The sequence below is a fragment of the Lynx canadensis genome, chromosome A3, assembly GCF_007474595.2.
Source record: "Lynx canadensis isolate LIC74 chromosome A3, mLynCan4.pri.v2, whole genome shotgun sequence".
In the NCBI taxonomy this organism is placed as follows: Eukaryota; Metazoa; Chordata; class Mammalia; order Carnivora; family Felidae; genus Lynx; species Lynx canadensis.
Genome location: NC_044305.1, coordinates 81181558 through 81205583, shown reverse-complemented (window position 1 = coordinate 81205583; position 24026 = coordinate 81181558). Strand labels below are relative to the sequence as shown.

The following is a 24026-nucleotide window of genomic DNA, read 5'->3' as shown; positions in this document are numbered from 1 at the left end:
AGCATATCCTGGAATAATTATTTAATAGGGTAAGGATATAATGCTACAGTGTTTTATACACCTTGACGTGTGTATAAAAGACACAAGAGACGTCTGGTAAAATGATCGTAGTCATTGAGGTCTTTTTTTTTTTTCCGTGGAAGCCATTTTTAATATGTAAATGAACCACGAAGTACTTAGAATTCTAAAGATGTTAACTGAATTTTTTTCTTAAAATTTGCAGTGTGTGATTAATAAAGTTTCACAAATAGAAGAAATTGACACAGATGTTATTGTGAAGTAAGTATAAATATTACGTTGGGAGTTATCAGTTAGGGAAAAGATGACACATTAGAATAATCTGAGGAGGATTTAATTAAGGAATTATTTACTAAGGTATGGGCAGAGTGTAGAAAAGTCACAAGTGACAGTGCAGTACCTTTAAGGGACAAGAGATGAGAACAGTAGGATTCAGGAGAAGGCCACTTAGTAGTAGGAAAAAAAAAGGCCTGTAGTAGTTGAAGTGATCTGCAGTGCTGGAGGCAGTCTTCCTGAGACAACCTCTCAGGGAGGGAGGTGGAGCTATCAGTACCTTTCTTCCTTCCAGTGTTTTGTAAGGGCTCCTCCTTGGCCACGCCCAGCAGGTCAGCCTCCCAGGGCAAGAGGCTACAACGTAGGTATGGAGGAGAGAAATTGAAGATGGTCCATTTCAGAGGAATCGCAGTGTTATGTTTAAATTATTTAGCTATCTGATTAAAACCCAGCTTCTAATTGACTTTGAGGAATTTGAGTACATGATTTTGAATTGTCTCATGCCTGTAATTTTTTGTTTTCGCCCTTTAAATTCCTATTTTTTTTTTCATTTTGAGATTAGTGATAAATATTTTATAACTGAATTTCTAGTTCATATAGATATCTAAACTCTATTTATTAAGTGGCCCAAGATATGAATAGCAATATGAATCACTGTGAAATTTTTCCAGGCCAAATTCATAGAATAAGGATTGAGGGGTTTTAATTTCTACACTATTACCTAGTGAAAACTCGGTTTCAGAATTAGTTGAAGCAACCGTAACAATGCAGGAATCACTAGTAGTTGGAAAAATTAAGTTACTGGTATTTTGTTAAAAGCTCTATGGACCTAGAGAGTCAGTTATTTTAAATTTTATTCCCTAGGAAATTTTCTCAAATAGAAAAATTCCTGTATTGCAAATATAGAAGTATCTTTTGAGAATAAACTCCTAAGTGCCCAAAGACAAATATTTTTTTCTTTGAATTTTTTTTTTCTAGGCTTGCAGATCAGATGAGAATGTTGAATTTTCCTCAGTGGTTTGACCTGCTGAAGGACATTTTCTCTAAGTTTACAATTTTCCTACAAAGAGTTAAGGTAAGTTTATGTGATTTTCAGTTTATCCAGAATATCGCTAAAATTAAGTCCACTTTCTAGATATATACATATAGAATCGGATTAGAAAAACATAATTTCTTTGTTTTTTGTAATTTTTTTACTGTTTGTTTATTTTGACAGGGGGTGGGGAAGGGGCAGAGAGAGAGAGGGAATCCCAAGCAGGCTCCATGCTGTCAGCACACAGCCCAATGCAGAGCTCAGTCTCACGAACTGTGGTATCATGACCTGAGCCAAAATCAAGAATGAGCCATTGAACTGACTGACCACCCAGGCACCCCTGTTTTTGTAATTTCTCTAAAGAGCCTTGGTTTCAAATAAGATTTGAAGTGCTTCAGAGTATTTTGATACTCTATAATTTAGGATAAGTTTTGTATTAAAAAATATAGTGCTTATTTGGCATTAAATATTATAAAATAATACTTCCTCTTATGATTTTGTGATTTTTGAATCTCTCTAGATTATCTAGAGGCACAATATTTGAAACACTCAAAAATCTGTTCTAAACCACTAATGTTTTCTAGAAATATTTAATCCTGATATAATGGTATTTTTAAAAAATTTTTTTAATGTTTATTTATTTTTGAGAGAGAGAGAGAGACAGTGTGTGAGCAGGGGAGGGGCAGAGAGAGAGGGAGACACAGAATCTGAAGCAGGCTCCAGGCTCTGAGCTGTCAGCACAGATCCCAACGCAGGGCTTGAACTCACGAACTGTGAGATCATGACCTGAGCCAAAGTCAGAGGCTTAACCGATTGAGCCACCCAGCCGCCCCAATGGCATTTTTTAACATATAATTCATATTTAAATTGCTCTACTAATGTCCTTTATTGGAGGCTTTTATTTCACTTTTTAATCTGAGGTCCAATCAAGGATTATTCATTTACATTTAATTATTCTGTCTCTTCAGTATAATCACTTAATTTTAAACCAGTCAATATAAGGAAAAGAACATATGCCACAGAGCATTTTTCAGAAGATGTCGCAGACTAATGCATTGTAGTTAGAATCACTAACATGTCACAGCTGTGTTTTAATAAGACAATGCTTAGGAATTACTGAATGTAACAGGTTGTGAAATTTGCTATTCTTTGAATTATCAGATGTCAGTATTGTGTTACATGTGCTAGTTAACATCCCTGGCATCTCCTTAATATTCTGTTAAATGGCCTGGGGGACTTTGGTACTTAATCTGTGACATGACTTTATCAACATTGGAGTGGTGCTAAGTCATGTGTATAACCTTTCTGAGTGGGAAAAGTTTTTAAAAATGTGATTCACTGTACTTTAGGCTCCTACCAAAATGTTGGTCCCACTCATTTGTAGTGATGATAGCAAACCTATAGATGTGGATTGCTCAAATAACTAAGCCATGTTTTCACTTTTTCTCATATTTCCGTCATGACTTCATCACACATACTTCTATTACTGTATGTCTGGATGTATATAACTCTTACACTGCAGATTGTAGAATTGACCAACTTTTTGCCAGTATTCTTTTTTATTTAAGTATAATTAATATACAGTGTTCTAGGGGCGCCTGGGTGGTTCAGTTGGTTAAGCGTCCGACTTTGGCTTAGGTCATGATTGATGTCACAGTTTGTGAGTTCGAGCCCTGCATCAGGCTCTGTGTTGACAGCTCAGAGCCTGGAGCCTGTTTTGGATTCTGTGTCTCCCTCTTTTTCTGCCCTTTCCCCACTAGTGCTCTCTCTCTCTCTCAAAAATAAATAAATATTAAAAAATTAAAATACACTGTTCTGTTTCCAGTGTATAATATAATGATTCAGCAGTTCTATAAATTACTCAGTGCTCATTACAATAAGTGTACTCTTAATCCCCTTCACCTATTTCACCCTTCTTCCCACCTCTCTCCTGTTTGGCAACCACCAGTTGTCTATATGTATGACTCTGTTTTTTTCTCTTTTTTTCTCTGTTTGTTTTGTTTTTTATATTCCACATATGAATGAAATCGTATGGTATTTGTCTTTCTCTGACTTACTTCATTTAGCATTATACCCTCTAGATTCTTCCATGTTGTTGCAGATGGCAAGATTTCATTCTTTTTTTACGGTTGAGTAATGTTCCGTTGTATATATATACCACATCTTTATCCATTCATCTATGGATGAACACTTGGGTTGCTTTCATATCTTTTGCCAGTAATTTTTTTATAGCTATTTCACTTTTAGGTTCTCTATCAGTTAAACTAAGTCAAATCTTTATTTGACATATATACAATATGAGAACAGTGATTTATCATAGTTGTAGTTTCTCATTTTCACATTTAGACCCCTTAAGCTAATACTTCTGTAAAACATCTTTGAAGACGATATATAACCTATAAATATGGTACTTTTTTCTTTGAAAAAAGTTTGTGATTCTGTAAGGGTATGATTTCATTGAAAAATAATGTTAATTACAAGCTGTTCATTTTTAATTGAGAATTTTCAAATAACTGCAAATTGGAAAGAACCCAGATGTCTAACAGTAGAGGGAAGGGTAAAGTAAATTATGCCTGGTATATTCATTACCATGGAATATCATGCATCTGAGGATTTTTAATGTTGAAGAAAATGCATAGATGATAACATTAAGTGAAGGGACAGTATAGGCCTGTTTATATAGTATGTTCTCAGCTATGTTAAAAAGATTTATTATCTCTTCATCTTCATACAATAAAGAGAAGACAGTTTGTCTTTTTGGTGGTTATCTTTTGGCAGTATAATTTAAATTCATTATTCATTTCTTTGTTTTTCCTAAATATTTCTACAAAGAGAGGTATTACTTTTATAATCAGAAAAGGTTGTTTTGGCTTTTATTAGTGTTTACCACATTATAGGAATAAACTATTTGAAGTTCATAATTTAATTTACCAGTACACAAAGGCTCCAGTTTCTTCATATTCTAACACTTGTTTTTCTTGTTTTGTTTTTTGTTTTTGTTTTTTGATAGTAGCCATTTGAATGGGTGTGAGGTGGTATCTCATTTTGGTTTTGATTTGTATTTTTCTAATGATTAGTGATGTTGAGCATCCTTTCATATGCTCATTGGCCATTAGTATGTCTTCTTTGGAGAAATACTTTCTTTGCTCATTTTTTAATCAGATTTTTTTGTTGAGTTGTAAGAGTTCTTTATATATTGTGGCTATTTAACCCCTTACTAGATATATGGTAGGCAAGTTATGTTTAGTGTAACCTATTTAAGATACTTAGAATATATGCAATGTACTCTCAGGAGATTGCTACTTAAATCAATGAAAATACAGAACTCCATTCTTAAGCTTTAGGGAACCCATTTCTCTTGAGTAGTTCTTTTTCACAAAGTCACCTTTACTGTGATAAAAGATTGGTATAATTATGACATGCATGACCTTGACACTCATTTATAAGATTTTAAAAAGTACATATGCAGAATTCACTTTTGGGGACTTTAGATACATGTTATTTTAAATCCTTTAAAAATATATCCTGTTTTCTTATAGGCAACGTTAAATATCATTCACAGCGTTGTTCTCTCAGTTCTTGACAAAAACCGAAGGACCAGGGAATTGGAAGAGATTTCACAACAGAAGAATGCTGCAAAAGACAATTCACTGGACACAGAAGTGGCTTATTTAATCCATGAAGGCTTGTTTATAAGTGATGCATTCAATGAGAGTGAGTTAACACCTATAGCAATCGACACTACCTCTCAAAGAAATGCATCTCCAAATAGTGAGCCCTGCAGCAGTGATTCGGTATCCGAACCAGAATGTACTACTGATTCTTCATCCAGCAAAGAGCAGACATCATCATCTGCTACTCCAGGAGGTGTGGATATGATGTGAGTATGCTGACTGCTGCCAACTTTATAAGATTTTGAGTAAGACTGATTTTTTCAATTTATTGAAAAACCATATGAAGTTTGGTCTTGGAATTTAATTTAACAAAAATAAATTAATTTTACAAAACACGTATCTTTTTGTAAGGAGGTGAGCATTGGAAGTAATTGAAAATTACAGAATTTTAAGGCTGGAAAGGAACCATTTAATTAAACGCCCTTATTTCAGAGCATTTATTTGACTTATTTAAAGTCACTAGTGGCAGAACTTGTCCTGAAAATCAGGTCAGCATTACCTTGTTTATTTTTCTTTCTTTTCATATAACGCCTTTGTATTTTGTATATAGTGAAGATCTGTTTGATTTAGTTTTTCAAAGGCATGAATTTCCAAGCGGATCATACCATTTTTTCAAACATGACTTTTTAAAACTTACTTTGAAATAATTTCAGATTTACAGAAAAGTTGCCAGAATTGTACGAAAAAGTTATTTGTTGACAGTTTACCACATTGCCTTCTTTCTCCCTTTCTTCCTTTTTCTCTTTCTTGCTCCCTTCTTCTCTCTCTGTCTCTCATGATAATATTTTTTTCTGAATCATTTGGCAAAAGGTTGCAGACATGATGTCCCATTATTTCCGTATTCTTAAGTGTGTATTTCCTAAAATATAAGAATACTCTCTTAAATAACTACAGTTAACCAATTATAATGAAGAAAACATTGATACATTATTACCTGCAATCCATACATCCCATTCACAGTTCACCAGTTGTCCCAATAATCTCTTGTGTGGAAAAAACAAAACAAGGCCAATAAAATCTTTCTGACCCAAGAACGTAGTATGGATTTAATTATTGTTAAGAATAATAACTCAGCATGTACTTTTATTTTTACACAAGTCAGCCTATGGCCAAAGAGTTTATGTAGGTTGCAGTTACAGCATAAAGTCAACTGTAATACCTTCCTCCTCAACAAAAAGAAAACCCTGAACTACATATTAATAAAAATATTTTTTCTCTGTTCAGGCTAACATTTCACATTTACTGGTTAGGGTGCAGTCTAAAACTTACAAGGGGTGTACAAATCCTATAGCTCAAACAGCATAGAATTTTGTTTCTGTCATGTAACAGTTCAGAGATGAGAGGTCCACAGTGGAGAAGGCAGCTCTGCTGTCCTCATTTTCCAGCTTTCATCTGTAAAGAGGCTGCTTCAGCTTTTATCATCAAATCCGCATCCTTAGCAGCAGGATGGAAAGGACAAAGGGTGGTACCCTCCTTAATTTTTTGTTTTGTTTTAACTTTTTACTTGGAGTATAATGCACATATAGGCCAATATATCAATTGTACGTGTTCACCTCCATGATTGTAAAGTGAGTACACTGGTGTAATCACCACCCAAATTAAGAAATAGAACATTACCAGCTCTCTGGAAACCTTCCTTGCAACTGTGTTTTCACTCTTTCCCAAGGAAAACCACAAAAACTGTTGGTTTTTCTGGTTTTTAAACTATATAAATGGAACCATAAATGGAATCATGTTCTTTTGTCTCAAATTTCTTTCCCTCAAAATTATATTTGTGCTATTCTTCTAAGTTGTTGCATGTAGCAGTAATTTTATTTGTGTACAGTATTCCCCTTTCTGACTACACCGTTATGTATTCTACTGTAAATGAAATTTGTGTTATTTCCATTTTGATTGTTGTCAACATTCTTCTAGGTGTCTTTTGTATACGTGTTATAAGCATAATATATACCTAAGAATGATTGAGGTATATGAATGGTCAGTTTAGCTAATAAGAGTTTCCCATAGTGATTGTACTCTTTTATAGTCCCATCAGCAATGTGAAAGAGTTCCTGTTTTTCTACATCTTCATTCAGTCTTGGGTGTTGTCATCCTTTTACATGTTAGCCATTCTGGTGGGTATGTTGCAGGTATATTAGTTTTACTTTTTATTTCCCTGATCATTGGTAAGAGATCACTTTTCATATATTCATTGACTATTTGGATGTTCTCTTTTGTGAAGTGCCTATTCAAGTTCTTTGCCCATTTCTCTGCTGGGCTGTGTTCATTTCTTACTGATTTATGGGAGTTCTTTATGTAGTCTCAGCACAAGCCTTTGTAAGATAACTGCAGTGCAGATATGGGCACAAAAGAAGAAATAATTTCCCAGGCAGGAAATGGGAAAAGAAAAATAATGGAAAGAATTAGACAGTTTTGTGGTTTTTTTTAAACATTTATTTTAAATTGTGGTGAAAAACACATAACAAAATATACCATCTTAACCATTTCTAAATGCACAGTCCAGTAGTAGTAAGTATATTTATATTGTTGTGCACCCAATCTCCAAGACCTTTTTCATCTTGCAAAACTAAAACTCTATACCCATTTAGCAACAACTCCCCATTTCTTCCTCTACCTGTCCCCTAGAAGTCACCCTTCTACTTTTGGTCTTCGTGAGTTCAACTACTTTAGGTACTTCATATAAATGGAATTATACGGTATTTGTCCTTTTGTTATTGGCTCAATTCACTTAGTATACTGTCTTCAAAGTTCATCCATGTTGTAGTATGTGTGAGAATTTCCTTCCTTTTTAAGGCCAAATAATATTCCATTGTATGTATGCATCACATGTTTTTATCCATTCATCTGTTGGTGTACTTTTGGATTACTTCCATCTTTTGGCTATTGTGAATAGTGCTACTGTGAATGTGGGTATGCAAATCTCTTTGAGATCCTGCTTTTAGTTCTTTTCTGTATGTACCCAAAAGCAGAAATGCTACATCATCTTTATAAAGTTTTTTTTTTTTTTTCCTGTGAATGTGAAAGAGATCCAATTAAACTTAAAAAATTAAAATTCTTTTTAGGGGCACCTGGGTGGCTCAGTCAGTTAAGCATCTGACTTTTGAATTTGGCTCAGGTCATGATCTCACGGTTGGTGAGTTTGAGCCCTCTGTTGGGCTGTGCTTTGACAGCTTGGAGCCTGCTTGGGTTTCTGTCTCTTTTTCTCTCTCTGTCCTTCCCTGCCTGCTGTCTCTCTCTCTCTCTCTAAATAAATAGACTTAAAAAAAATTCTTTGTAAAAAGCAACATTACAAATAAGTAAATTAAATGATTTTCTTAAAATACCGAACTTCCCATCTTTTTGGATGGTCACCCTACTTAAAGATATGAGAGTTGTTTTTATCCGCTATTTTTTATTTTAAAAAAATTTTTTTTTTTAATGTTTATTTACTTTTGAGAGAGAAAGAGACAGAGCATGAGTGGGGAAGGGGCAGAGAGAGGGAGACACAGAATCCCAAGCAGGCTTAAGGCTCTGACCTGTCAGCACAGAGCCTGACATGGAGCTCGAACCCACGAACCATGAGATCGTGACCTGAGCCGAAGTCAGACGCTCAACTGACTGAGCCACCCAGGCTCCCCTGTTTTTTTTAATCTTTGTGAATTGCTAGCATATTGCCAAGAGTTTCATATTCTTAATCTTTCTATTACATGGGGGCAAATTTTAAACATCCTTCACAAAATACAATTTTATTTCAGTAGTAAATTTGAACTGTATTTAAAAAAAATTTTTTTTAATGTTTATTTATTTTTGAGAGAGTGTGAACAGGGAGGAGCAGAGAGAGAAGGAGACACAGAATCTGAGGAAGGATTCAGGCTCTGAGCTGTCAGCACAGAGCCCCACATGGGGCTGAAACCCATGAACTGCGAGATCATGACCTGAACCCAAGTCGGACCCTCAACCGACTGAGCCACCCAGGCGCCTTGTAAATTTGACCTTTAAAATTTAAGTAAACAGTTTTGTGGGAGTTTGTATTGAAATAGCATTGGACTATTTATATAGAAGTAAATGTTGGAGTGGAGGAAGCTTAGCAGATTAGAAATGGAATTAGACTGATTCTAGGTTCTAGTCCTTTAACCTGTGACCTTGGGTAGGTCATTTAAACTTTCAAAGATTCAGTGTCCTCATCCTTTTTTTTTTTAAAAATTTTTTTTTTTTTTTCAACGTTTATTTATTTGTGGGACAGAGAGAGACAGAGCATGAACGGGGGAGGGTCAGAGACAGAGGGAGACACAGAATCTGAAACAGGCTCCAGGCTCTGAGCCATCAGCCCAGAGCCTGACGCGGGGCTCGAACTCACAGACCGCGAGATCGTGACCTGGCTGAAGTCGGACGCTCAACCGACTGCGCCACCCAGGCGCCCCATAGTGTCCTCATCCTTAAAGTAGATATTTATCTACCTGTCTTGGGAGTGTGAGAACCAAATGAGTTGCTTTTTCTGAGAGTAAGAATATTAATCTTTTATTTTATTATTTAATTTTAATTTTATTTTTTATTTATTGTGAGAGAGAGTGAGCATGAGTTGGGGAGGAGCAGAGGGAGACAGGGAGAGAGAACCCTAAGTAGGTTCTGCTGCTGTCAGTGTGGAGCCTAAGGCATGCTTCAGTCTCATGAACCATGAGATCATGACCGGAGCTGAAATCAAGAGTCAAATGTTAACTGACCTAGTCAGCCAGGCGTTCCTCCCTCTATTACTTTAAAGCATCGGTAAATAAATGTAATGATATTATAATTTTGAAGGATAGCAGGCAATAACTTCCCTTAATACCTTAACCCAGTTAGGGTAGTGGTTTGCCTCAAATTAACATACATCAGATTCTCTTTGTAAGACTTTTGAAAATTATTTTAATTCTATTGAAAGGGAGAGAAATGATGCAAAGGCACTTAAACTTGGTTCATAATAGCACTGCATTGAATTGTTGGTATGGAATCAGTGGTCTTTATACATGCCTCAAGAAAAACAAATGTTTAAAAACAGGAAGTCTTCTCAAAACTGGAAAAAAATACATTTCATCTTATACATATTTCTGTTTGTCAGTTCTTTGAGGACAGCAACCTGTTGTGTCCTCTCTAGTACAGTGCTCAGGAAATATTAGTTCAGTTGAACTGAATATTAACTATCATTCATAATTATAAGTAAAAAAAAAAAAGCCTATTTGTCATGAAATAATCTTCCTTCTTTCTCCTTCCAGTGTGTCATTTTAAGCACCCTGTGTACAGCCTGCCAAAGCTACCACCTTGTACCTAACTAGAATTTTTTATTTTTGCTGTAGTTTTTGCAGAATTTCCACTTGGAGTCTGAAATAAGTATGGAACATGCTACAGCAGAGAGAGAAAATTATTTCTATATAAGATTAGGGTAAAATATTTGTATTATCCAAACTTATTTAAGTAATGATTCACCACACACAAAAAAAGCATTTGATACGTTACAGAATTCTTCCTCAAATGCAAATTTTATAGCTTTTTGTTTTTTATTGATATGCTACCTGTGGAGACAGTGTACTCACAATTTCCCCTGACTTGATCTCTTTTTTATCATTTTCAGGGGCAATGAAGACATGAAATTAACTGATTTAGAGCTAGAAAAACTGGCAAATAATATCCAGGAGTTATTGTATAGTGCCTCAGATATATGCCATGATCGAGCTGTCAAGTTTCTCATGTCAAGAGCAAAGGTTAATTGTTTGATAAAGCTTTAGATATTTTATATATAGTATAATTATTTTGAAGATCTAGAATCATATCCTTGCTTGTGTCACTATGTTCCCCATAATGCATATTATGTATTTATTTATATATATATATACACATACATATATATACATATATATATATATTTTTTTTTTTTTAGAGAGAGAGAGAGAGAGTGAGCACAAGCATGAGCAGGGGAGGGACGGAGGGAGAGGGAGAGAGAATCTTAAGCAGGTTCCATACCCAGTGCAGAGCCTGACAGTGGGACTCGATCTCATGACTGTGAGATCATGATCTGAGCCAAAAATCAAGAGTCGGATGGTTAACTGAGCCACCTATGTGCCCCCTCATATTATATTTTAAATACTTAATAAAGTTAATGGTACTGGTATGGCCTATTAGGGAGATGTTGAAATGTAAAATAATCCAAATGAAAGAAATAGGAAAATTTATTATTCTTTGAAAAAAATTACTAAAAGACTTAATTTTGAAATATGATACCTTAATTAATTTGACGTTAATATGCTATTTTATATGTATATATATATATGTATATATACACCCACACACACCATATATGTGTGTATAACTGGCCAATATGTTAATAAAATTAGTTGAATTCCAATATTGTGAAAATTTTATAGTATGACCTGAATTTATTTGAGCTACTGTATTATAAAGGAATCAGAGTAAAATTTGGATATTTTAAGCTTTTAATGTTCAATTTCTGGGACTGAGGTATTGAGCAATTTCATTAAAAATAATGTTAAGATAATATTCATGAATTAATATATAATATATTATTAAAATAATTAATAGTAACATATCAAACTAAGTTTGTTTTATAGCTTGTTCATATTTGATGTTATTCCTAATTCTCTGTCATGATTTTTGTGTTATCTTTAAAATTTAGGATGGTTTTCTTGAGAAGCTAAATTCTACGGAATTCATAACACTTTCTAGATTAATGGAAACATTCATTTTAGATACTGAACACATCTGTGGAAGAAAAAGCATGTCATTACTTGGAGCACTTCAGAGCCAAGCTAATAAATTTGTAAACAGGTTTCATGAAGAGAGAAAAACTAAGCTGAGGTATCATTACCATGTTCATTCTGCTTTTCAGTTTTTTCCCTTTCCTTTACAAAACATGATTACATTTAATTGATTGGTTAACCAAAACCCCTAAAAATCTGATTTTCCACTAAAGGTAGACTGTGGAATTAAAATCCCATTTCTCAGCTTTCCAAAGTGGAATTAGAATGTTTATTTACTTGTCACAAAGATCCTCAATAGGTTGGCTTTTCTTTTCCCACTCAGTGGTAAAGTTAATTATGTTTCATTACTCTTCTTGGATAGGCTAAGAGATATAAAAAGAAATATTTTCTGAAAGTACTCATTATGAATGATTTCAGTTTATTAAGGTATACATTTATTTTATAAATCTTAGTACTAACAACAGCTAGTGGCCATTACTGTTTAAAAGTCAATGCCTTGTTTACATGAGATCTACTTGAATTTAACTAAGATACATATAGTGTCTTTATTATTACTAAAAGATACGAGAACAAAAGTCTTACATACACACTCAACTCTTTTCTTTTTAACCAAAGAAGATCGTGTTGAAATATCAGCACAGAGCCTGACACAGGGCTCAATCTCACAAAACGTGAGATCATGACCTGAGCTAAAATCAAGAGTTGGATGCTCATTCGACTGAGTCAACCAAGTGCCTTGTTGAAATACTGTTAAAGTTTATCTTCCTTTTTTCTCCCCCTTTGAATAGCCTCCTCTTAGACAATGAGCGCTGGAAGCAAGCTGATGTTCCTGCAGAATTTCAGGATCTTGTTGATTCTATATCAGATGGAAAGATTGCTTTACCTGAAAAAAAGTCAGGGGGTATGTGTATTCTTTCACATGCTGTCTTCCAGTTTTACACTGTTTATTCATTTTATAGGAATGCTTAACATTTCTTTAATTGACACTGCCTCAATTGACTGGAAAAGTTATGTATGATAATTTGTAATAATAATTTCAGATATTTATTGATTGCTAACCATATGCCAGACCCTGGGCCAGGTGCTTTTACATGTATTATTCTAGTATATCCCCATAACAACCTTTGATGAAGATGCTATTGTTACCTTGTTTAACAGCAAGGAGGCATAAGGCTTCCAGGGGTTAAAGAATTCTGTACAAATGATGAGCTGAGATTTGAAACCTGCCTTATAATAATTTCATAGCTATGTTCTTAACCACTGTACTGTATTGTTTAAAGAAACGTATTCATTCACTGAATACTAATAAGCTTCTACTCTGTGTTAGATATTGAGACCGAGATAACAGTTATAATTCTGCTTTCAAAGGGCTAAGTCTAGGGGCACCTGGGTGGCTCAGTCTGTTAAGCATCTGATTCTTGATCTCAGCTCAGGTCTTAATCTTGTTGTTGTGAGTTAAAGCCCCACATTAGGCTCTGTGCTGGGCCTGAAGCCTACTTAAAAAAATAAAAATAAAAGGGCTGAGTCTAATAAAAAAAAATGTGGATTAGCAATCACAATTAATACAGTAGTGATATGAAAAAAAAACCAAAATGTAAAAAAGTGTAGAAAAAGAAAACTATGCAGGAAACTCAGAAGGAAAGGCCAGAGAAGTAGGAAGAAATCCAGAAGAACATAGAAGTAAAAAAATTAGAGTTTCAAGAAGAAAATTTTTATTGGTATCAAATGCCTGTTGGGTTTCATCTAAAAGAAATACAATAGCTGGAAGATACTTTTGTATGCCAGTTAAAGTAGAGCTGTCCTGTGATAATAATGTAGGGAAACTTAAGTACAACTTATCCTATAACACCATATTTAAAATTGTGAGACTATCAAATATTTTTTTTCTAATTTAAAAAAAATTTTAAGTAGATTCCATATGCAACATGGGGCTTGAATTTACTACCCTGAGATGAAGATTACATGCTCTACTGACTGAGCCATCCAGGCTCCCCAGTTGTTGAATATTTTTAATGTTTGTTTATTTTTGAGAGAGGGAGAGACAGCACGAGCAGGGGAGGGGCAGAGAGAGAGGGAGACACAGAATCCAAAGTGGACTCCAGGCTCTGAGCTGTCAGCACAGAGCCTGATAAGGGACAGCTCGAACCCACAGACTGCGAGATCATGACCTGAGCTGAAGTCAGACGCTTAACTGACTGAGCCACTCAGGCACCCCCCAATTGTTGAATATTTTAAATGGAGGAGGCAGATGCATTTTCAAATTTTATGCATTTCATGAAATTTTAATATTTTTACGTAGAAATATTTTTAAATTGTGTATTTCACATTTGCACCAAATGTGACTGCACTACAAGAGAAAGACTGAGTAAAATACAGATAGTGACCACTAGTTTGACATGGAGGAGGTCATTTGCAATTTTAGTAATTCAGTAGAGTGACAGAATCAGACTGTAGTTCAGTGCTAAGTAATTTGAAAGGTGAGGACCTGTAAACAAATGTAGCCTCCTTTTTCGACAGGTTTGTTTGTGAAGGGCAAGTGCATGATGAAGTAGCACTAGAAACCTAGGAGAATAATTAGATTATTATTTTAATCCACTCAGGGAGTTGAGAGAAGAGTTTTAAGGTAGGAGAGGCTGAATTATATTTTTGTGCTTAACAGAAAGAGAAAGAATGTTAAAGATAAGAGTGGAAGAGTGGCGCAGAGTGATTGTAAGGCAGGGCCTCTGGAATTAAATCCAGAGTTGAGGAGAAAGGCTATCTCTTCTCTCACTGTGACAGGAGAGGAGGGGTTAAGGACAGGTGTAAAATAGAGTAGTTCATATAGAGCAGAGAGAAGAATTGAATGAATTAACTAGATTTCTGTTGCCTAGTGACCATTTTTTAGTAGGTAACAGTGTTGGGTGGCGGTCATAATCTTAATTGATTTTAAGATATTAGCAAAGCAAAAGTATTCAGGTAGCAAAGATTGAAAGAAAAACACCGATTATTCTAAATCACGATTTAAAATTATAAGATTTATCTCTCATTTATTCTTTCAAGCTATATTTGATGACTTACCACTTTGTGAGTTGCTGTGCTAGATGACAATGATGGTTTTTGTCCTGAACAGCTCAAAGTTTTACAATCCATTCTCATGTGAGCATAACAATTTTTGAACTAAAATGATAGATATAGAGTGATTGAATTAACCATGTGTCTTTTTTTTTTACCCCCAAAGTGAACTGTTTATTTTCACTTTCTCTTTGGAGGATACTAACAATAAGAGGTTTCTTTTATAACTCTATTTCTGTCCCAGACTTTTATTTTTTCCTCTGAGTGAGAAAGTACATGCTATTAGAAGTCCATCACCATTTTACTTGTTCTTACCAAGTTAAGGATCCTTGGTTATTATTCATTCATTGACCACCATTCATTAATGAGTTACTAGCTACTTGTCTAGGCATTGGGGAAATGAAAGTTAATGGATAGCAATTAATATTAATTGAATGCTTACCTAAGGCTAGACAGTTTGTTCTCAGCACATTGCGTTCTTATTTATAGGCCCGTGAACTAGATACTGTTAGTATTCCCAGTTAACAAATATGGAAAGTGAGGCGCAAAGAAATTAGGCAACTTGCCTAAGGTTACAGAGCTAGGAAGTGGTAGAGCTGAGTTCCAGATACAGGCAGACTGACTTTAGGGCCCTTTCTTTTCACTACTATGCTCTGCCGTTTTCTTTGTAATGTAGAGAATTGGTTAAGACACAGTCCCTATCTTCAAAAATTTAATCTGGTATACAGATTAGAAATTTGAAGTTGTGTCACACTGAATTTCTTTCCTTGAAGGAAATGAGGAAGTAGATATTTAATGTCAAGTCAAAGGGACTTGAGGCTTGGGGAAGCATAATAATGGGCCCATGATAATCTAAATAATTTGGCTGATTAAGAACAATAATCCAGTCTACTCTACTTTTCACTTCAACATGCTGAGTTTTGTTTTATAACGGTAAGAAATACCACATGCTGAAAATAATTTTTGGACTGAAGTCTTGAAAATTATATCTCTCTATTGAGTATAGGAATTAGTTTATAATCTAAGAATTATAGACAACCAGTTGAAATTCTAGTTCTGCCTTTCCAAACTAATATATTATTTTTTTTTACTCACTGATCATCTACCAGAGGGCAGACCTAGGATCGGCAGTTTGTAGTCATGATCTCTGTTGTTAACAAAAACACTGAAAGATAGATTCCGTTATCCATGTTTAATGGATACAGATGTTGACACTGAAAGAAGTTAACTAATTGGCACAAGTTCTTGCATCCCGTGATTGGCAGTACTGGAACTCAAATCCATATTTCTCTGATTCCAAACCCAATATACTTTATTCCGTGCCAAATTGCTTCCTAAGAGGGAGACATTTGTTTTTGAATATAAGATAGTTTCCAGCCCTACCAGCCCTAAATTGGAACTATCTTCTTCGTTTTTTTCCTAGTTTAAATTTTTACTTTAATAATTTGTTTAGTCTTGTTCCTATGTCTCTCTTTGTTATTTGCTTTACTCTCTAGTTACGGAAGAAAGAAAACCAGCTGAAGTTCTCATTGTAGAGGGACAACAATATGCTGTCGTTGGGTGAGTGACACATTTTTCTTTATTAGTTGAGTCAGTTATTTAAAACATAGGTCTTCTAGTTCCCCCTTGATGTGAATTGGAAATTTTAGATTAATAATTTTATTTATTAATTTTTTAACATGTTTTTTTTTCATTTACTTATTTTGAGACAGAGAATGTGTGCAAGTCGGGGAGGGACAGAGAGGGGGAGAGACAGAGAATCCCAAGCAGGCTCTGCGCTCTCAGCACAGAGCCTGACGTGAGGCTTGAATCTAGAAACTGTGAGATCATGACCTGAGCCAAAATCAAGAGTTAGATGCTCAACCACCTGAGCCACCCACGTGCCCCATAGATTAACAATTTTAAATTTTAAAAATAATTTAAAGGATATTTTATGGATTCCTCTCCATTTTCTATATTTTATAGTATTCTATATCTTAAATTAGGGACTACACTGCTGGCTTTACAAGAAATGGGTTGATAAATTTTTTTCATATAATAAGAAATGTGGAGGTATACAACCCAAGGGTGGAATACTGGCTTTATGGTGTTATTAATATTTCAGGCTCTTTCTGTCTTCTTTTTCTGAAGCTTTGTGCTGCTCAGTAACAGAGGTTACTCTGTGTGCCTCAGTTCTCTTATCTGTAAATCAAAACGTGAAAATAGTACTAAGAACTATTACAGAATTAAACATATAACTCATATAAGGCATTTGGCATAGTTCTAGCACCTAATAAGTTGATAGTTGTTATCACTTATTTCTGTTATCATTTGTCATTAGGTCTTTTTTACCAATGACAGTATTTCAAATTCCAGTTAACTAAGGAAAATATAAATTCCAGTTTTGTTTGTCTAGTACTACATGCCATTTTTAAAATGGGTAGTTAAAATAATATCTTAATATTCTTTAGTAGCACTTCATAATTTAAGTATTTTCATAGCAACAATCTTGTTTAATCTCTACAACCACTTTGTGAAATAAACACTTCAGGGATTATTGTTCCCTTTCTACAGTTAAGAGAATTGATCCTCAGAAGTTTAAGTGGTTGATATAAAATGACCCAAATGGAGTCAGGATTAGAGTCAAGGTCTAGCTCCCAAGATAAAGACCAAGATTCTTTCTCCCTTTTGTTTCTTATCACTGTATAAATCTTTTCTGAAATACACACCCCCTCCAGGAGAATGATTGATCTTTTCCTTGAGACTCCTTGTGCCTCTAAAATAGCACTTTTCTCAGTATATTAAAATTATTTATGTATATATCTCCCTGGTTAGTTTTGAGTTCCTTGAAGATGGTGATGTCTTACCATTTATATTTTACTTTGTACCCAATAAATAATCAAAAAGTATGTATTGAATTGATGCATTTTCTCAGTCTGTTTCTCTTTCATGAATGAAAGCTTCCCTTTTTTTCCTCCTCTGGAGTTCTTTTCTGCTTCTAGTAGGGCAAAGATTTTTTCAACCTTATAATCTTATCCCTTCAATCTAATTATGATTTCTCTCCTTAATTACCCATTATCTTGTTATTCTTGCTTGATGGCAGTGGTCACCTCTGGCTTTCTGGCTCTTTAGGCAAAGAGACTGCTCCCCAAAATTTAACTCCCTGGCTAAAGGGAAAATATTTTATCTTCTGAGAGAAGACTACAAAAGATAAATAGTGAACCCCTGCCCAGTAAAGCAGATACTAGAAATATGCATGGAGAATAATATGGAGAATAATTAAGCTGTTATAAAGGCTAGACTCCTTCTTGAATCACTATTTCCTGGTATCCTTCAGACTTTCATAAAACATTATTTTATATGGATCACTCATTTCTAAGCCTCTCATTGAACTTAGATGTCCAATAATGAATGGCTCTATTTATCTTAACCTCAATCTTATTTAAGCTCCTAGTAGTGTCTCTCTTTAATCTATGACATGCCCAGCTAATGAGCTGGTAACTTTCTCATCTTTGGAAAACCTTTTGTGACTTACCCGATAAACTTCTCAGGAGATACCATTGTTCTTAGAAGCCACAGTTTCTCTTTCATCTCACTAAGAAAGTCATGATTAGGTGCCTGTCATTAATTCAGCACTTAGGATTGAGTACCTACTATTATTATGATTATTCAGAAATCCTGGGTAGGACTTTTGTCAGTGTTTCTGGCCAAGGAATGGGATATCTGCCTTACTGAAGAGACTTAATAGGAATGTGACATAAGAGAGTGATGTGCCAAAGCACAAAACTTAAGGAAGTACTCATTCTCAGTGGCATGCAAGTGCTGGCCCTGCAATTGTGTGACCCTGAAAATGAGTTCCTCCTTAATTTTGCACCCTAGAAATCTCTCTTACCTCACCTCAATCCCTCTCTGCTGCGCTTATATGTAAAACACATAATTTCAGTTACCAAGATCAGTATTGATTTTTATGTGCTGAATCATTTTAACTCTCTTGTTTTGACTGCGTGTTGGGTCATCTTTCTTTTCTTATAGAACTGTATTGCTGTTGATAAGAATTATCCTTGAATATTGCCAGTGTGTGGATAATATCCCATCTGTTACTACTGACATGCTTACTCGTCTGTCAGATTTATTGAAGGTGTGTATGATTTCACTGTGATGGAAAAATAGTTGGAAGAAATAATTCATTAGAGTATGACTAATCTTCAAATTCTGAGACATTTCAAGGTTAAGTTTTCTTTAAGACATTAATTTTGTACATTTGATTGTGGTTGAATCACAACATGTTACTGGAAGAAGGCCACCTACTTCCTTCTCACTTCGCATTTAGTGATTCCTCATTATACCCATAGAGTTGTTAATGACATTGGAGACAGGAGATGATTTGTTCGTTAGGTGCTGAACATGACTGAGGCCACTTAGGTCAAAAAACCTGGACTGGTTTCAAATGTGCATGGAAGGAATTCACTGAACTTTACAAAATTCATCTCACTAAGGTTAGAGATTTTTCTTAAATCATTCTTTCAGAACCATTGATGTGAAATGAAAATGTGGTGATAATTTTATTCAGCCATTTCATTTTAACAGATTTTTTTAACTGCTAGCATAAAGAAAAGGCTTCTTTTCAAATGTCTAATCAGTTAATTCTTCCCCCAAATTGAGTTGTCATATTTTAGTCCAGAAAGATTTTGTTACCCTTTTGAAAATAGGACCCTCTGATAAGAATGCAGAAACTGAGCTAGTTTTTTTTTTTAATTGAAGTATAATTAACATATAGTGTTATGTTAGTTTCAGTGAAACTGAGCTAGTTTTATGAATGCAGACTAAAGCATTTCTGAACAATTTATTTTTAGAATTTTACTTTTTTCCTACCAGACAATAAATATTATCATTTAGGAACACCCCTCGCCTCTTTTTTGTCATTACATAAATAGATCCTAGTTGCTCCTACTAGAAAATTCATTTGGTCCTTGAATGAGAGGAAAGAGGAATGTAGTTTTAGAACTGTAAATAAACACATTGCCAGCATATACAGAACAGTTTTTAATAAATTGTCGGGCTTTTTCTTTCTCCTTCCTTTGTTAGTACTTCAATTCAAGAAGTTGCCAGTTAGTTCTTGGAGCTGGTGCACTGCAAGTTGTTGGATTAAAAACAATAACTACAAAAAATTTGGGTATGGATTCTTGTTTTTAATTCACATGTTGAGATTTTACGATGTTGCTATACTCATTGTGTTTTTAGTACACCTGATGTTTTTATGACTCTAAAGACTCTAAAGTTATTTCACTGTTCGATGTATTACCATGATTGAAAAATTGGCTTCTGGGGAAATGTTGTGAGGAATTTCCACTCTAATGAGTATAAGTTATTTGGAAGTTGCACCACTATAGAAAATGTTAAGATGTAATGTGTATGAGGTGCTTTGAGGTGAAAGATATCTGAATGTCACAAGAGAATCCGTTGTCCCATTAGCTTCCTCCTGTCAGTAATACTAACAACTTGAGGTCATTGGGAAAAGCAGCATGTTTACTACATTATTCAGTACCAAATTATTTAAGCGAAATAATGTTGCTTTCTGCCACTGTGTTCTTCATTTATGAAATAAACTGGGGTCTGTATGAAATTGACATTTTAAAATTTATTTTGATATATAATTAAAGTAAACATTCTCTTTTTTGTTTCTCCGTGATGTATCCACTGCCTGGATCTTCAGCTCTATCTTCACGTTGTTTGCAGTTAATTGTGCACTACATTCCTGTGATCCGGGCTCATTTTGAAGCTCGACTACAGCCTAAGCAGTATAGCATGCTTAGGCATTTTGATCATATCACTAAGGTACTTTTCCTTGTATTTTCTACTGAAGTTTCGTAAATTTAATTCCTTAATTGGTAAATATTTTTTAGATGTGTTCCAGGGACTTTAATATTCTGTCTCATTACAGGACTACCATGACCACATCGCTGAAATATCAGCTAAGCTTGTAGCGATAATGGATAGCTTATTTGACAAGCTGTTATCCAAGGTAATGATTTATGGAAACTATTAGGCAATGTTTAAAGGCATTGTGCCTTTTCACAGTTGTCTAGCCAATCAGATTCCTCAGGGTTTAGAAAAACTCAATAAATTGTTCAGATTGCCCAATAGTGGATAGTCATCTCCTAGGGGGTTGGGAGGGGACAGGAGGGAGATTATTTTAAGAATGATAGAAACTCTCTACAGAAGTGATTTTATGTTAGCTACATTGACAAATATGTAGCTTCTTCAAACTAGATTTTAGTCTGAAAGCCTTCCAGAGATAGAATTGGGAGAACAAAGTTCAAAATAGAGAAAAAAGTAAATACGTTATTTGTGGGAAGGTATATTCTTTATTTTCCAGACTGAAATGGCAAAGTCTGAGGTGCTGTATTATTTCCCTCATAGATAATCAATTTCAATATCCGTTTCTTGTTTGCTTCCCATTCCTAATAGATCATTAAAAGAAGTATTGGTTTCCAATGAATCCTGTATTACACTGGAGAGTATTTCCAGAAAAATGTTACTTAATCAGCCTTAGTCACTTTTGCTCTATCCTTCACTGTTTTCTTTTCCTAAGTTCCTTAACACCTGTCTTAGCGACAAAGCAGAAATTTCATAACTTGAAATTTTGAAGGTTTATTTAGTTTATATGTTTTGCCCAAGAGTATGTTTAGGGTAATCATCAAACGAGGCACTTTGGTATGCTTTTCTGCTATTTGCATTCTTCAGGATTCTGAGATGGCAGGAGCAGCAGGCACATGAAAATCATAAAAGTGCAAGATAAAATGGCATCCATTCACAGATACAGATGTACTCGCACCTTTGAAGGTGACAGTGGGGAAAGAGTGCTTGGAAAATAAGATTGCATTTGTTTAATAGTTCTCAAATGCTTTGGTTGTAAGACACCTCTTTATACTCTTAAAAATAATCAACGACCTCAAACAGCTTTTATTTATGCAAATTGTACCAATCAGTAAGTACCATATTAGACGTTACAACTAAGAAAAATTTAAAACACAAGAATACACAAACGCACATTCCATTGGCCATCAGAATGATGACATTGTTACAACTCCTCTAAAAATCCCTACTCTGCAATCATGAGAGAATGAGAGTGAAAAAGTAACATTTTAGTATTATTATGAAAATGGATTTTAGTCCACAGTTTCCTAGAAAGAGTATCTGACTCCCAGGTGTCCCCAGACTGCACTTTGAGAATGTCTGAGGTGGCTGATAGATAACCGAGATGTTTTATGCTTTTAAGAAGCTTAAAGAATTTATAGTCATGGGCGAACATACCTGTATTATGTTCTACCTGTTACATTAGTTTCTAGTTTTGTATGGAGAAGAAATATTGTTTAGGAATTCTCTGATTTTCTTTATGGTTGCCAAGTAGTAACTAAATTCAAAAGCAGTTCTGTTTCACCAGTTTTGCTTTTTGATACTTGGCATTCTTCTGTCTACCAAAAGTCAATAAATAACAATGTGACTACTCTCAAGAAGTTTACCATCTGTTACCAGAGAGGAGGTGGGCAGGGGATGGGTTAATAGATGATGGGTATTAAGGAGGGCACTTGTGATGAGCCCTGGGTGTTGTATGTAAGTGACGAATCACTAAATTCTACACCTGAAACTAATATTACACACTATGTTAACTAAATGGAATTTAAATAAAAACCTGGAGGAAAAATAATTTTTAACAAAAAGTTTACCCTCTAACAAGGCAGAGGACTGCAAACACCTAACAATGTTAAATAGTGGAATTAGGAATAAGCTGTGGAATATAATGAAACAAACCCAAAAAAGTGCCAGTACTCTTAAAACCTTGACTTTATTCTATCATTTTGGTCATACAGAGTTTTGTTTGTTTTTTTGTTTTGTTTGTTTGTTTTTACCAAGAATTGGGACTGTGGCTAGACATTTTCCTGTGGCAATTAGTTTTATTCATTTTTAAATTTTTAATTTTTTGATAAAAAATAATTATTTAATGAGCTTTGCAAATATTTATCACCTATATTTAATAGTCATATCTTGCTTTTTTGCTAAAATAAATGTGAGGCATTACGATACTTCATCCCTACATAGTATGTATTTCTAAAACTAAAGGACCCTTTGTTAAATATTCATGCTACCATATCATACCTAACAAAACTAGCAATAATTCCTTAATATCATCTAATATTTATTCTTATCTAAAATTTATCAGTTGTCTCAAAATGTCTTTTTTCAATAACTTGTTTGAACAGAGGCTTCTCTACATAGTCTACACAGTACATTTAGTTACTATGTTTCCTACGTCTTTTATAAAGTTTAAATATCCTGCTCCCCATTATTTTTAATGTTAAGAATGTGCCTAGACTTTTGCAACTTAGTGTTTTCACTACTATTTTTCCTACTAACTACTTCTCCCATTACCTTGACCTGTTACATTCTCTCTGTACTAACATGTCTCTCTGCCCTTCCCTGCTGTATTTGCTTCATGTGTTGCCCAGGAGTTTAGCTCTGTTTTTAATTCATACTGAAATACCAGTCAATGTTTGAGTTGGGTTAGCCTCTTAATTTTAGCTTTTTATTTTCTTATCTGAAAATTTTATTTGGAGAAAGAAGGATAACACAGTAATATAGGCTCTTTCTAAGAAGCTAATAAGTAGTGGTACCATTGCTTGGGTAGAATGAATCATTAATATGTAATTGTACTACTGACTAAACTAATGTCCCAGCCTTCACTTATTCATTCATTCAGGAAGTTAAATTGTGTTAAGTAACCAGGATACAGAAGGGTTAGGAAATCTTCAGCATTGTCCCTCAAATAGTAAAATATCCAATAGGAAAAGTATATTGATAATTTTAACAAGAAATAAAATATGTAAAGTGCCACAAGTAAGGAATCGACTTTGTGCTATTGAAGCTTTTAATGCTTTGGAAGAGATGGTTGCCAGCTGAGGAGGGAGATCTGGGAAAGCTTTAGGGATGTGGCATGCATGTAAGTTTTGCTCGTAAAGATAGGCATGGTTAGGGCAAATGAAGTTGAGGTAAAGAGATACTCTGAGGTAACAGCATGTAGGTAAGAATCATAAGGAGGAAGTTTAGTGTCAGGGTTTTGGAGTCAGGTAGACCTAAGTTCAAATTCAATGTTTGTCACATATTTGCCATTGAAGCAAAATTGGAAAATTTTTAATTTGGAAAAATTATTAATTTCCTTAACTTCAGTTTCTATCTTTAAATTGGGAAAATAATAGAGCCTCATAAGGTTAT

At 34.5% G+C, this 24026-nt stretch overlaps 1 protein-coding gene across 1 annotated transcript in view; it reads left to right on the top strand.

Moving 5' to 3' along the window:
- VPS54 (VPS54 subunit of GARP complex) overlaps positions 1 to 24026 on the top strand; it is a 140239-nt gene that overhangs the window by 101687 nt on the left and 14526 nt on the right. Inside the window, 11 exon segments of the mRNA XM_030310699.1 lie at positions 224 to 279; positions 1270 to 1366; positions 4864 to 5204; positions 10583 to 10712; positions 11642 to 11823; positions 12515 to 12627; positions 16274 to 16337; positions 18789 to 18894; positions 19842 to 19929; positions 20470 to 20591; positions 20698 to 20778. Of these exon segments, the coding sequence (XP_030166559.1) occupies positions 224 to 279; positions 1270 to 1366; positions 4864 to 5204; positions 10583 to 10712; positions 11642 to 11823; positions 12515 to 12627; positions 16274 to 16337; positions 18789 to 18894; positions 19842 to 19929; positions 20470 to 20591; positions 20698 to 20778 (1380 nt within the window).